Source organism: Dipodomys ordii, unplaced genomic scaffold (assembly GCF_000151885.1).
Source record: "Dipodomys ordii isolate 6190 unplaced genomic scaffold, Dord_2.0 Scaffold7, whole genome shotgun sequence".
Classification (NCBI taxonomy): Eukaryota; Metazoa; Chordata; class Mammalia; order Rodentia; family Heteromyidae; genus Dipodomys; species Dipodomys ordii.
This window is the reverse complement of record NW_012267223.1, coordinates 849,337-863,449: the sequence shown is the minus strand read 5'-3', so window position 1 is coordinate 863,449 and position 14,113 is coordinate 849,337. Positions and strand designations below refer to the sequence as shown.

The window sequence follows — 14,113 nt, the reverse complement described above, 5'->3', positions numbered from 1 at the left end:
GGCTTGCCTGTCCCTGTGTTGGGCTTGCCTGTCCCTGTGTTGGGCTTGCCTGTCCCTGTGTTGGGCTTGCCTGTCCCTGTGGTGGGCTTGCCTGTCCCTGTGGTGGGCTTGGGCTTCAGGCGCAGCTGTCCTCCAGTGCCGCCGTTTTCCAGATGAGAAAACTTCCGCCTCAGCGGGCATCTGGTGAGCGTTCCCCAGCTTCCGCTGAGGCCAAGCCAAGCTAGGCATTCCAAGTGTGTGGGTCCCTACCCCGAGCCCTGAGCCTGTGCACGAGGCTGTTCCAGCCTGTCTGCTGGGCCTCCACAGGGGCCCTGGAAGAAAGGTGACCAGGGAGCCTCTGCCGCCAGCCTTGACACGTGATTCCTTCCAGGTGCCAATAGACACCTTCGGCAGCCTCCCTCTTCCGCTGTCAACACGTGGCAGGACTGCCATCCACAGCCGGGGACAGTGGGTGACGCTGCCAGCCCCGCTGGACACCATCAACGTCCACCTGCGGGCGGGGTACATCGTGCCTTTACAGGTAGCTGGGCAGGCGCTGCAGGGCCTGGGGACAGCTTTCTGGGGACCACTGTGGGAAGGGGATCAGAGCCAGTGAGGGGGGAGCAAGGATCCCAGCTGGCTGGCAACATGCCGCACGTGTCCCGGCCCAGCCCCCGAGGACACGGGTGGTATCAGCAGGGACAGGCTTGGGGCCGTCCAGTTGGTCTTGGTCAGGGAGGTCCCAAGACGAACACGCGTTGGGCCATGGCTGTCCGCAGCCGCCCTTCCTGGAGGAAGAGGGGTCAGAGCTGTTCCAGCCGTGTCTCCATTGAGCTGGGCCTGACACGTGCACACCCTCTGCAGGGCACCGCCCTCACAACCACTGAGTCCCGCAAGCAGCCCATGGCCCTGGCTGTGGCCCTGGCAGCTGGCGGCGAGGCCCGTGGGGAGCTGTTCTGGGACGATGGGGAGAGCCTGGGGGTGCTGGAGGCAGGGGCCTACACGGAGGTCACCTTCTCTGCCAAGAATGTGAGTGCCAGTCCTCAGGCCAGGCGGGCAGGGTGGGCCTGCCCTGATCAGGTGAGGGGAACGCCGGGTGGGTGTCAGGGCACCCCGCTGTGTGGTGCTCGGCCCCTGTGGGGGGCTCCCACCCCTGCTGTTTACCGACCGCTCTCCTGTGCATGGCAGAACACGGTCGTGAGCCGGCCGGTGCACGTGAGCAGGGAAGGCGCAGACTTGCAGCTGAGCAGGGTGGTGGTGCTGGGGGTGTCCGCAGCCCCCCAGCAGGTCCTCTCCGACGGCATCCCCGTCTCCAACTTCACCTACAACCCCAGCAGCCAGGCAAGAGATCAGGGTCTGGGTCCCATGTGGGGGTGAAGGCCTGGGACGGGTGGGCCTGTGTCCTGTGCCGTGTGGAGGGATCTGTGCTGGTGGCTTCTTGTCTCTACAAGGTGCCAGTGGGGGTGGCCGGGGTGGTGTGGGGCACCCGGGGGACGCCGGCCTCCCGGGCCTGAGGTCTGGCTGTCCTAGGAACTGCTGGCGCTTTCTTGTCTCCAGCTCCTGGCTATCCCCGTCTCACTGTCCATGGGACAGCAGTTTTGCATCAGCTGGGCCTAGCAGATGCACGGTGGTGTGCAGGGGCAGAGGTGCCGCCCGGGGCGGAGGCCAGCGCATGACAGCGCACCACGGACAGCTCCTGGGGCTGACCCTGGTCTGAAGCTCCCGGAGAGCTCCTGCTGTCACCTGCCAGCAGTGTCCGCTGCTCACAGCCCCTGCCTGACAACAGCCAGAGGTGACACTGTGTGTACAGGACCTGGAATCTTACTGTGAAGTGCTTATTTTTAATAAAAGGGCCTTTAGCGCCAGATGTCAGGTGTCGGTGGTTCACGCCCGTCATCCTAGCTACTCTGGAGGCTAAGACCTGAGGGTCAGGGTTCAAAGCCAGCCTGGGCAGGAAAGGGCCATTTGGAACCAGTGCCTGCTAGGGTTCAGGGTGGGAAGGCCGCCATAGCCAGACGTTTCTGGGGCATTAAGCTATCACGCACATTGCCTCAGGTCCCCTCCCATCCCTCCCCTCCCCTCCGTCTCCCTCACCCCCCACATACCCTCCACCACCCTGTCAGCTCCCCTTCCCTGTCATCTGAGTCACACCTCTCCTCTCCATAAGCCCACTCTAAAGTGGCTGGCTGGAGACCGGCCGGGCCAGGCCGGGGTGGGGGGGTGTGGTGGAGTTCCGCAGCCAGGGTAGTGAGGATGAGGAGCTCTGGTAGCACCCAAGACCTCAGCCACGAGCAGACATCTTTCCCCAGGTGACAAAGGGGAAGTCATCTACTTCAGGCCCAAGGACTCTGTGGACCTGAAGAAAGGAATTTTTTTTGGGGGGGGTGGGGCGTTGTTGTGGGGCCTGAACTCTGGGCCTGGGCACTGTCTCTCATCTCTTCAGCTCAAGGCTAGCGCTCTACCACTTGAGCTACAGCGCTACTTCCGGCCTTTTTCTTTTTGCTTATGTGGTGCTGAGGAATCGAACCCAGGGCCTCAGGCATGCAAGGCAAGCGCTCTACCACTGAGCCACCTTCCCAGCCCAGGAATCTGGTGTTACCAGAAGCCGCTGTCACGAGCTGGCCCAATTGTCCTCAGTTCAAGCCCTGGTACTGCCACACACGCAAATGTCCTTTACAGCCTGGACGTTGGTAGGGTACATTTCACAAGCACTTTATCCATACTTATGCTCTGCTTCACTTCCAGAAGTGTCTTAAGATCTTTAACTTTAGTCCTTCTGGAAATTTATTTTTGGGGTCCGGTCCTGGGGCCTGAACTCTGGGCCTGCGCACTGTCCCTCAGCTCTTCAGCTCAAGGCTAGTGCTCTACCTCTCAAGCCACAGCACCACTTCCAGCTTTTTTCTTATGTGGTGCTGGGGAATCAAACCCAGGGCCTCATGCATGCAAGGCAAGCGCTCTACCACTGAGCCGCCTTCCCAGCCCTGGAAATTATCTTTTTTTTTTTGGTCCAGTCGTGGGGCCTGAACTCTGGGCCTGGGCGCTGTCCCTCAGCTCTTCAGCTCAAGGCTAGCGCTCTATCACTTGAGCCACAGTGCCACTCCTGGCTTTTTTCTTTTTGCTTATGTGGTGCTGAGGAATCGAACCCAGGGCCTCGAGCATGCAAGGCATGCACTCTACCACTGAGCCACCTTCCAAGCCCCCTGGAAATTATCTTTTAAAGAAGTCTTTAGCTGGCTGCAGGTGGCTCATGCCTCTAATTCTAACGAGCCAAAAGAGAGAGACCTGGAGATCACAGTTCAAAATCATCCTGGGAAGCAAAGTCTGGAAGACTCCCATCTGCAATTAACCATCAAAATGACACACTGGAGATGTGGCTCAAGTGGCAGAACACCAACTGAGAAAGAAAGCCAAAGGAGAACACTAAATTCAGCCTCAGATCCAGCAAAAACAAGTCTTCTAAGAGGAAGTTACTGATTTTTTTGTAATTTCTATTGAGAATTTGGAAATTCTAGCTCATCTATTTTCAAGTAGGTTCTGCAGAGAACGTGGAGTTAAAATACCTGCCCAAGAGCAGTGTCACCAAGAAAGCTGCCAATTCTGAGAAGTACAAATTCACACTTATGGGAAAAAAAATTCAATGTTTAATGAAAAAACGGAGCAATGCACTATTTACACGTTAAGAAAGGACAGTGAATCCCCAAGGCTGTCTTTGGGGGCTGAGAGCTTGCACAACCTCTCACAGACACTGCCCTGACAATCCACACAGGAAGCCGGAGAGCGGCGCGGGCGGTCCTCAGCTCAGATCAGGTCAGCAACTGCGAGGAGAGGGCATGGGGACGGGTAAGGAGGGCGCTCCACAGAGGAAAAGCCCCCAGCAGAAGCCAACCTGGGCCGAGCCCCCGCTCACCGTTCATGGGCATCTCGTCGATCTGTGTGGAGTAGTACTGCTCGATGTCCCGCAGGATGCGGATGTCATCGTTCTTCACGAAGTTGATGGCCACACCCTTCCGGCCGTACCGCCCAGAGCGCCCGATTCTGCAGGAGGGAAACAAAGCCACGTCAGTGACCTCTCGGGAGCCACCGGCAGGTGCGTCACCTGGGCAAGGACGGGCTCCTACCTGTGTATGTACAGCTCTCTGTTGTTGGGCAGGTCGTAGTTAATGATGAGCGACACCTGAGGGACATCCAGGCCCCGGGCCCAGACGTCTGTGGAAATGAGCACTCGGCTGTGGAGAGAAAGCCAGGATGGTGAGACTGGAGCTGCCCCCACTGCTGATCAGCTGCCACAAAGTGATCACACACACACACACACCCACGGCTATCAACACAGACGCGTGTGCCTGTCTACTCACTATTAGTCACATACCAATAATTGCCTAGCAAAACTTCTGCCAAAACCAGAAACGGGGTAGGTGTGGCTCAGCAGCTCTACCCCGTCCTCTCAAGGACAAGAGAAGCACCACAGAGTACCTGGCACGTGCTCGTCACAATCGAGATGTGTGCGTGCGTGCGACACATACCTGAGTTTGAAAACCACACACAAAAAAGGAAGCAAAAAAAAAAATCTCAATTTTTAACACTACATTTATTGAGCTAACAAAGCTCAGGTGTGTTGGGGTTGAGAACAGATGCCAGCTGTGGTGGTTCACACCTGCAAGCCTAGCTACTTGGGAGGGAGATGTAGGGTCCGGTTACAAGCCAGCCCAGGCTAAACCTCTTCAGGAGCCCCATCTCAACCAATGAAGTAGGTGACGTGAGCTACCATCCCAGGCTCATGGGGAGACAGAGAGGAAGATTGTGGTTCACATCCAGTGGAGCAAAAATGAGAGAACCTGTCTAAAAGCAGCTAAGGTAAAAGGGCAGCAGTGTGGCGCAAGGGAGAACATCTTCCTGGCCAGCCAAGGACCTGAGTTCAAACCCCATTGCCACCACATAAAAGAAACTGCTTCTTTTTTTACCTATTTTCACTTAGAAACGTGGGCCTAGAGGCAGATAGGAGAGCGGCTCAAGATGGGGGGAGGGCCGGGCGCTGGTGGCTCACGCCTGTCATCCTAGCTACTCAGGAGGCTGAGATCTGAGGATCGCAGTTCAAAGCCAGCCCGGGCAGGAAAGACTGTGAGACTCCTATCTCCAATGAACCTCCAGAAAACCGGAAGTGGCGCTGTAGCCCAAGTGGTAGAGCTGAAGAGCTGAGGGACAGCGCCCAGGCCCCGCCCAGAATTCAAGCTCCACGACAAGAAAAAAAAGAAACAACTACAGATTGTTTCCAACAATTATGGAACCACAAGTGGTGCAGAGGAAATCTGGCAGATGTGCAGACAGAAGGGCAGAGTGCCACAGCACGGGGACTGCTTAGTGTAAGCAGAACACAGGGACAAGCAGCAGCTGAAGGCTGGCAGCCTGATCCGCTGAAGGACACACAAACGCGAACACATCTAAAGTACAGCCACCTAGGGCTGGCTCAGTGGTAGAGCGCTTGCCTCGCATGCATGAGGCCCTGGGTTCGATTCCTCAGCACCACATAAACAGAAAAAACTGCAAGTGGCGCTGTGGCACTAGCCTTGAGCTGAAGAGCTGAGGGACAGCGCCCAGGCCCAGAGTTCAGCGCCCACAACTGACCAAAAAAAATAAAAAAGGAACAGTCACCCTCTCTGCCACTAAGGACTCCTGCAAACTCAATTACAAAAGGATCAGAAAGCATTCACCTCCCTGGAAACAAAACAGCAGCATTCTAAACAAAGCAAGCAACCCACTAGTTGAGTCGGGTCTCTCTGGGGCTCACTCCCCAGGCGTGCGCACGGCGGCTCCCTCACTGGCTGGACTGTGCGACAGCACCCCCAGCACAGCCAGTCACAGGAAGAGCTCAACGCAGCAGGCAGACCCCGATGGGCAGGGACCCCAACCAGCACGGCACGAGTCAGCTGCCACCCACCTGGCCCCGGACCGGAACTCCTTCATGATGGACTCCCGCTCCTTCTGGGGCATGTCCCCATGCATGGAAGACACCGTGAAGTTGGCTTCTCGCATCTTCTCCGTCAGCCAGTCAACCTAGAACCAAATCAGCAAGTGCTACTGGAGCTCATGAAGCCACCCGTGCCCCGGGACCCCACTTCCTCCATCTGCAGGGCGACCACCGCGTGCTGAACGCAGACTCCTCAACCAACATGCAGAAATGCACTCCTGCCTGCAAACACATGCTGACGCCTGTCTGCTCATTTGAAACTTGAATTCGTGTCCTGTAGGAAGTGCCTCTCCTTTTTTCAGGAAGGCTGACAAGGGCTCCCAGCTCTGCCCACAGGCTGGCACCACCAGGGAGCTCCAACCTACAGTAGGGCTGTCCCCCATCGGCAAACGATACGCAACTTCAGGCCTGGGACTGGCACCAGCACCTGTTTTTATTTTTTGCTGGCCATGGGGCTTGAACTCTGGGCCTGGGCGCTGTCCCTCAGCTCTTCAGCTTAAGGCAAGCGCTCTACCACTGGAGCCCCAGTTCCACTTCCAGTTTTCTGGTGGTTTACTGGAGATCAGAGTCTCATGTACTTTCCTTCCCAGGTTGGCTTTGAACCACGATCCTTAGCTCTCAGCCTCTTGAGTAGCTAGCATGACAAGTGTGCATCAGCACCCAGCTCCTATTTTTTATTTTTTTAAAGATGGGGTGTGTATGCTGCCCAGGTTAGTCTGGAACCCTGGGCTCAAGTGATCCTCCCACCTCAGCCTCCCCAGCTGCTAGAACCACAGGGCTGGGCCACCATGCTGGACGTGGCATCTGCTGCTTTTGCAAATGAAACTACTGTTCTACAGCCAGGCGGCACACAGCTGCTTCTGCACAGAAACCATAAACTTCCAAAGCTGGAATAGGTGCAACCGACTCCACACAACAGCTCAGTCCCTGTCACCAAGGCCTGGCGTGCCTTCTCGGGGGCTGGGGCCGTGGGGCGCAAACCTTCCGCTTGGTGTTGCAGAAGATGACGGCCTGGGTGATGGTCAGCGTGTCGTAGAGGTCACACAGGGTGTCGAACTTCCACTCCTCTCTTTCCACGGCCACAAAAAACTGCTTGATGCCTTCCAGGGTCAACTCATCACTGGCACCAAGACAAAATGTCACCTGTCATCTTCCAGGCAGGACTGGGAGGGAGACAGAGGCTGGGCTCTGGGGAGGTGTGCGTGGACAAGGCCCCGTCTGCCCAGCCACACCCTCTGCACCTCTTCCTGGACCCCCTTAGGTGTGGACCATGAAGTCCTCACGCTCACGCCTTGACAGGGAATGGCGGCGGCAGGGCTCGCGCCTACCGTTTCACCAGGATGCGGATGGGGTCTGTCATGAACTTGTTGGTCATCTCCAGGATCTCATGGGGCAGGGTGGCACTGATGAGAACCACCTGCGTGGCGGGAGGCAGGTACCTATACACGTCATAAATCTGCTCTTTGAATCCTGGAGAACAAGACAGGCGAGGGGCCGTCACAGGAGGGCAGCCTCACCGCACTGGCCGCCACTGCTCACGCTCAGCCTGTGCTTCCCACCCCCAAAGCGGAATTCTATTCACTGTTCTATTCAGCCGCGGCCAGCATTGTATATCCAGTTACCTCCACTTCACAGATATTTCATGCAGCGAGTGTGTACTCACAGTTCAGAAGGAAGGCACTGATGACCCGAGTCCCACCCACCCCCTTCCGCGCCAGGCATTCCCTCCGTTCCGCTCAGCTCCATGCGGCAGTCAGGCTCTCCCGACGCCACGGGGCCTCGTGCAGGAGCACCCAGGCGCAAGGCGGCCATTCGGGTGGATTAGAGCTCTCAGCTCCCACCGAAGAGTCAAGGTGGGAACTTTATGTCCATCACTACCCCTAAGGCGAAGAAAACCTACTGGCCCTCGCAACACTCTGACTAGCTAAGCACGCCAGTAAATACTGTTCCCATACCTTTATTCAGCATCTCGTCAGCCTCATCCAACACCAACATCTTGATAGCTCGGGTCCTTAAACTTCTGCGACGAATCATGTCTGTAAATTTGAGATTCTGAAGAACCACACGTGGGGCTCCGAGAGGAGAGCTGCCACCCCAACTGGTCCCTGAACCACTGCCTATGGCCCGGCAGCGGCAGCGGCGGCGGCGGCCTCCGCGCCTCACCACACTGAGAACGGCTCGCTTCACAGGGCCCGCCGCGCAGCGTCACTCACCAAAGACTCGGCCCGGCGTGCCCGCGACCACGTGCTGCCCGTAGTCCAGCTTCCGGATGTCCTCGCCAACGTTGGTGCCCCCGATGCAGGCGTGGCACTGCACGTTCATGTAGTCCCCAAGAGCAAGCAGGCCCTGCAGGAAGCCCAGCCCACCCCAGAGCGCTCCCTGACACCTCAAGCCACAGTGCGACTTCCCTCCTCCACATCAAGTTGATTGAGACGTCATTACAAAAGCAACACACACCCATTTCAGAAAAAATACACTTCATGCCTGAGGCTAGCAGCTCACGCCTGTAATCCAAAGCTACTCAAGAGGCTGAGATCAGCCCAGGCAGAAGAGACTCATCTCCAATTAACTACCCAAAAAAGCCAAAAGTGGAGCTGTGGCTCATGTAACAGAGCGCCAGCTTTGAGCCAAAAGCTCAGTTCTGCACCCAGGCCCCAGATGCCACTCCCACCTTTCCCACACAAAATCCTAACCCTACTGACCTCATGGTATATTAGCATCCTAACATATTCTTTCCAAGTTATGAGTGTGAAGTTATAGTTTTGTTTAAATGGACTGAAGACCACACACACTCGCTCTCGCTCACTCTCTCTAGAAAGCCCATAAACTACAATAAAAATGGCAATACAAACCAGAAGTTCACTAAGCACAGAATGATTAATGCAAAACAGACTCAATTCCCAGAACCACAATGAAGAAACAAAAAGCTAGGAACTGGCAGAAACTTCACAACCCACAAACACAGCTCACCTTCTGAATCTGCACAGCCAGCTCTCTTGTTGGGGCCAAGATCAAAGCTTGGGTTTCTCGAACCTGGGAAACAATTGGAAAAGACAATCCTCAACATTTTTTTAAGGCTTTCAGAAGAACGTACGTTAACTGTAGAAAACCAAGTGTTTCGCTGTGACGTTTTCATCCTGGCATACAACGCAACGCCCTCTGACCACACTGCCTGCTACCCTCTCTTGTCTTGAATCTCTTTCCTCTCCTCAAAACAATCCCCATTCTACTCTTACAATTTTTTGTTTTTTTTAAATTTAGGTTTCTCCCATGAGAAGAATACATACAATGTGCTTTTCTGACTCTGGCTTAGTTAGCTTAACACAGTGATCTCCTGTCACAGCAGTTTATTTAGCTTAACACAGTGATCTCCTGTCACAGCAGTGGTTTGTTTTCTTTTGCTGGAACTGGGGTTTGAACTCAAGAGTTCTGAGCTCTTGGCTTGCTTGCTCCCCTAGCACTCCAGCACTCGAGCCACACCTCCGGCCTTGCTTTTTGCTTCTTATTCTAGAGCTGGAGTTCAGTAAACCCTTCTGCCTGGTCTGTGATCAAACTGTGATCTTTCAGAACTAAGCCTCCTAAGTAGCTAGGATTATAGGCATGAACTACTCACGTCCAGCTAGTCTCAGTATTTTTAAATGTGGCTTGTAATAATCCAGTCTCAGATCTACTTTAAATATTCTCTAGTTTAAAAACCTGTCCTCGGAAGTGGCGCTGTGGCTCAGTGGTAGGGTCACCTTAGCTGAAGTGCTCAAATCCACAACTGACAAAAAACTACAATAAAATAATTTAAAAAAACAGAAACAGTGACAAAGTAGTGGGGAAAATATAACCAAAAAAAAAAAAAAAAAACCTCTCCTCCTGGCTAGGATGCAGCTCAGTGGCAAAGCACATGCCTAGCAAGTTCAAGGCCTTGGGTTCGATCCTCAGTACCAAGAAATAAAAGACAAAAGAAAAAGGATGTGGGCAGATACACTTCAGTGGTAGAATGCATATCTAACATCAGAAGATCTGGGTTTGATTCCTACCATAGCCTCCCCCCCCACCAAAAAACCACCACAAAACAATCCTAATTTTGTTTAGTTATTTTATCTTTGCTAGTCCTGGGACTTGAACTCAGGGCCTGGGCACTGTCCCTGAGCTTCTTTTGTTCAAGGCTAGCACTCTAGCCCTTGAGCCACAGTACCACTTCAGCTTTCTCTGTGTACGTGGTACTGAGTTATCAAACCCAGGGCTTCATGTGAACTAGGCCAGCACTCTACCACTGAGCCACATGTCCAGCCCAACATCCTTAAACAAAGGATTTCAGACAGGCTATCAGAGTAGTTATCAGGCATGTAATTAAGATGTTGAGTTGGTGTAAACATGGAATGCAAATGATTCTCCCTGAACGCTGTAATGCAGAAGAAACAGCAAGTGGTTCCTGGGGCTGGAGAGTGATTCTGAAGGCAGTGCTCACCTGAATGTCCAAGCACTGGAGGACAGAGATGCTGAAGGTGGCCGTCTTGCCTGTGCCAGACTGAGACCTGTTCAAGAGAGCAGACAAGTGGAACGGGGGGGCCTGTCCTCACCCCTGTGGCCCTCCCTCTCTTCCGCCCTCGCTCCTCATGGGTCTTCAAAGGGCCCAGCTCCAGAGCGGCTTCCTCCGAGTGTGTGAGTGTGAGTATGTGTGTGCACACGCACGCGCATACACGCTCCAATACCAGGATTTGAACTCAGGAACACTCATTCTCAGGTTTTTCACTCGTAGCTGGGGCTCTACCACTTTAGCATTTTGCTGACTGGATAAGGGTCCCAGGGATGTTCCTGCCTGGGCTGTCTTGAAGCTGCAATCCTCAGATCCAACCTCCTGACTAGAATTACAGAGCCATGGCTGCTCATAAAGTCATTTTTTTTTAGGACTGGGGGTGTGATTCAAGTGATAAGAGTGCCCATAGCATAGCAGATTCCAGACTGAGAGCTGAGAAAAGCTAGCTAAAAAACCCCACAACTTTCTCTTGTTGAGAACAGAAGAAAAAAAGTATAATGCCACAGGGCTAAAGTGAAGGAGAAAGCAGACTGCAGAACAGACTTGTTCTGAAAGTCATTTCACTACACCGCGGGCCGCTGGCTGGGTCTGCCCTCCCCACAGACCAACTTACTGTGCAATGACATCTCTCCCTTTAATTATCTGCTTGATAGCTCGCTGCTGGATTGCTGAGGGTTTTTCAAAACCTGTAAGTAAAGAACAATTGAGCTCTCGGACTGGGAAGGTGGCTCAGTGGTAGAGTGCTTGTCTAGCATGCATGAAGCCCTGGGTTCGATTCCTCAGTACCATGTAAGCAGGAAAAGATGAAAGTGGCTCAAGTGATAGAGTGCTAGCCTTGAGCAAAAGAAACTCAGGGACAGTGCCCAGCCCTCAGAGTTCAAGCCCCAGGACTGACAGAAAAAAAAAAAAAAAAGAACAACTGCGCTCTCTCCACTACAACAGCACTAAAATCGGTGGTGTAAACTCCTCAGAGATACGGGATTCACTTTTTAACCTCTGCCAACCTTCGCCCATCCTAACCCAATATTTAAGACATAGGCAGGATGGATTTCATAGTGTTGTAGGATGCTACCTGAAAATGACAACATCTCTGAAAGAAACAGCATTGAGGCTGGGAAGATGGCTCAGTGGTAGAGTGTGTGCCTTGCATGCCTGAGGCCCTGGGTTCGATTCCTCAGCACCACATAAGCAAAAAGAAAAAAAAAGCCAGAAGTGGCACTGTGGCTCAAGTGGTAGAGCGCTAGCCTTGAGCTGAAGAGCTGAGGGACAGCGCCCAGACCCAGAGTTCAAGCCCCACAACCAGACCCCAAAAAAAAAAAAAGAAAGAAAGAAACAGCATCGAACTCAGAAGACAGAGACCACAGTTTAAACAAGATGGTGGTGGTGGTATTTCCTGGAGAGTGGAAGGGGACTTCAACTTTTTTTTTTTTTTTTTGTCAGTCATGGGGCTTAAACTCTGGGCTTGGGCACTCTTTCTCAGCTGAGGGCCAGAGCTCTACCACTTGAGCCACAGCGCCACTTCTGGTTTTCTGGTGGTTTATTGGAAATGAAGAGTCTCACTGACTTTCCTGCTGGGGCTGGCTTTGAACCACAATCCTCAGATCTCAGCCTCCTGAGTACTATGATTACAGGCGTGAGCCACCAGCACCCAGCTACTTCAATTTTTACTCCACAATTCCTCTACCTGTATTACAAAAGGCCTCTTTTTTTTCTTCTTTTTTTTTTCTTTGCCTGTCATGGGGCTTGAACTCTGGTTTTGGGCACTGTCCCTGAGCTTTTTTTGCTCAAAGCAAGCACTATACCACTTGAGCCAAAGCGCCACTTCTAGCTTTTTTTTTTTTATTAGTTTATTGGAGAGAATAACACGATGATCCTCTCAGCCTCCTGAGTAGCTAGGCTTACAGGCGGGAGCCACCAGCACCAGGCTCTCATTGACTTTTTAAACTAAGGAGCTACAACATTATCTCTCCTGCCTGGCAGTTACCTTTAATGAACCTATTTTGAAGAACTTTTCCAAGCAAACACAACCTTACAAAAGCTGCAACTTAATTACTTTGTACCATTTAATACACCAAAAGCAGATGTAACAGATGACTTAAACCCATGAAGTTATGTGGCTGGGAAGTTAACACTGTTGGGATGTGGGAAGGCTAAGCAAGCAGCAGGGACTGGTGGTAAGGCCCTTTCACCTCCCTCCCCCGGCAGCCTCTCCTCACTGTCTGAAGTGTTAAACTAAGGACTGCCGGTAAAGAGCAGTCCACACCCTCAAGTGTCCACATTCCCATCTATCTGTCCCTACCTACCATCTTACCTGGAGTCCCACTTTTGACACTAACAGACTCCACAACACCCCCTCATGGAAGCTCTCAGATCACCCTGAAACTAAAGCTAAACAGCCTCTTACACAGATCAGGGCAGAAGCTCCCTCCATCTCTGCCAGATGTTTGCATCTGCCCACCAAGTCACTCAAAACCCCTGGAATCCTTCTATCTCTGGCACCAGCCAATCTGTGAGCTCTACGGCTCTGGACAACTACAGAAACACCCTCTCTCTCCTGGGCTGGAGCAGGAACCTCTCAACTCACCTCACTGCAGCCTCAGCCCAGATTCAGACACTAAAACTCCGAAGCTGCAAATTCAATCATGCCATCTTTGACTAAGACCCTCCCATGGTTCGCTAATGCATTTAGAAATGGATTTCTGAACTCTAGCTACTCAGGAGGCTGAGATCTGAGGATCGTGGTTCAAGGTTAGATCATGTAACTCTTGTCTCTAATGAACCACCAAAAAGCTGAACGTGCAAGTGTGGTTCAAGTGGTAGAGCATCCCCCTTGAGCAAAAAAAAAAGTTAAGGAACAGCTTCCAGGTCTCGAGTTCAAGATCTAGTGCTGGTGTGTGGACACACATACATGGATGGGTGGATGGATGGACGGACACACACACAGAATTAGAAATGCCTTTCAAATTCTCCATCACTACTCCTGCAAACTGGCCCCTGGGCTCCGGCGACGGGGGCTCCTCCAGGCGCCTCCGCCTCGGCTCCGGGACAGCCCCCACCCGCTATCTGACGGCTCCGCTGCTCTCCTCCCACAGCCGCCCCGCTCCGGTGTCTCGCGGCATCTGCCACCGCCGGAAGCAACCTCGTCCTGAATTCTCGGCCTCTCGGGCTCCCCGCTAGCCCGGCGCCTCGGGGGCCTGGGCACCAAGCAGTTCTCTACCGACCAAGGCGTGCGAAGGGTCGCCGGGGACTTCGAGGTCGCTAGACCCAGCTGGGTGCGCGACAGGCGGCCACCGCACCGGACTCTTGTCCCTGGAGCCCCGGCGGTCTCCCTCCCGGCGCCCGGCCCCGGCCCGCCCCGGCCCCGGCCTCCCCCCGGCCCCGGCCCGCGCCCCTACCGTAGGCGTAGATGCCGCGCAGCAGGTCCTCCCGCAGGCCCATGGTGTCGAAGGTGGGCGTCACGTCCACCTCCTCGCTCGTCTCGAACTCCACCTTGGTCATGTCCTCCTCCTTGAGCAGCCGCTTCCGCGCCGACCCCGAGGTCGCCATCGTGGCCGTGGCTGCCATGATCACCGACTCGACGGGGAGCTCGGCGCGCGCCGCGGCGGGAAGCGGAAGCAGGCCGGGCGCCGCCGCCGGCGAGAGGA

General features: G+C 54.0%; 2 protein-coding genes across 2 annotated transcripts in view; one reads left to right on the top strand and one right to left on the bottom strand.

Annotated features, from left to right (window-relative positions):
* The window catches only part of Gaa (glucosidase, alpha; acid), a 10,524-nt gene extending 8,804 nt beyond the window's left edge, over positions 1–1,720 (top strand). The window contains exons 16-19 of the mRNA XM_013037917.1: positions 371–520; positions 844–1,008; positions 1,168–1,320; positions 1,537–1,720. Of these exons, the coding sequence (XP_012893371.1) occupies positions 371–520; positions 844–1,008; positions 1,168–1,320; positions 1,537–1,596 (528 nt within the window). The 3' untranslated portion in view covers positions 1,597–1,720. The remainder of the gene's footprint in view (positions 1–370; positions 521–843; positions 1,009–1,167; positions 1,321–1,536) is intronic.
* Positions 1,721–3,601: 1,881 nt separating this feature from the next.
* On the bottom strand, positions 3,602–14,107 carry Eif4a3 (eukaryotic translation initiation factor 4A3). The gene is made up of 12 exons (XM_013037918.1): positions 13,865–14,107; positions 11,083–11,155; positions 10,401–10,467; positions 8,912–8,974; positions 8,155–8,287; positions 7,897–7,977; positions 7,270–7,411; positions 6,923–7,061; positions 5,912–6,027; positions 4,098–4,205; positions 3,887–4,014; positions 3,602–3,794 (listed from the first exon to the last, which is right to left on the bottom strand). The coding sequence occupies exons 1-12, from the start codon at positions 14,031–14,033 to the stop codon at positions 3,778–3,780; spliced, it is 1,236 nt and encodes a 411-aa protein (XP_012893372.1). The 5' UTR covers positions 14,034–14,107; the 3' UTR covers positions 3,602–3,777.
* Between the last annotated feature and the right edge of the window lie 6 nt (positions 14,108–14,113).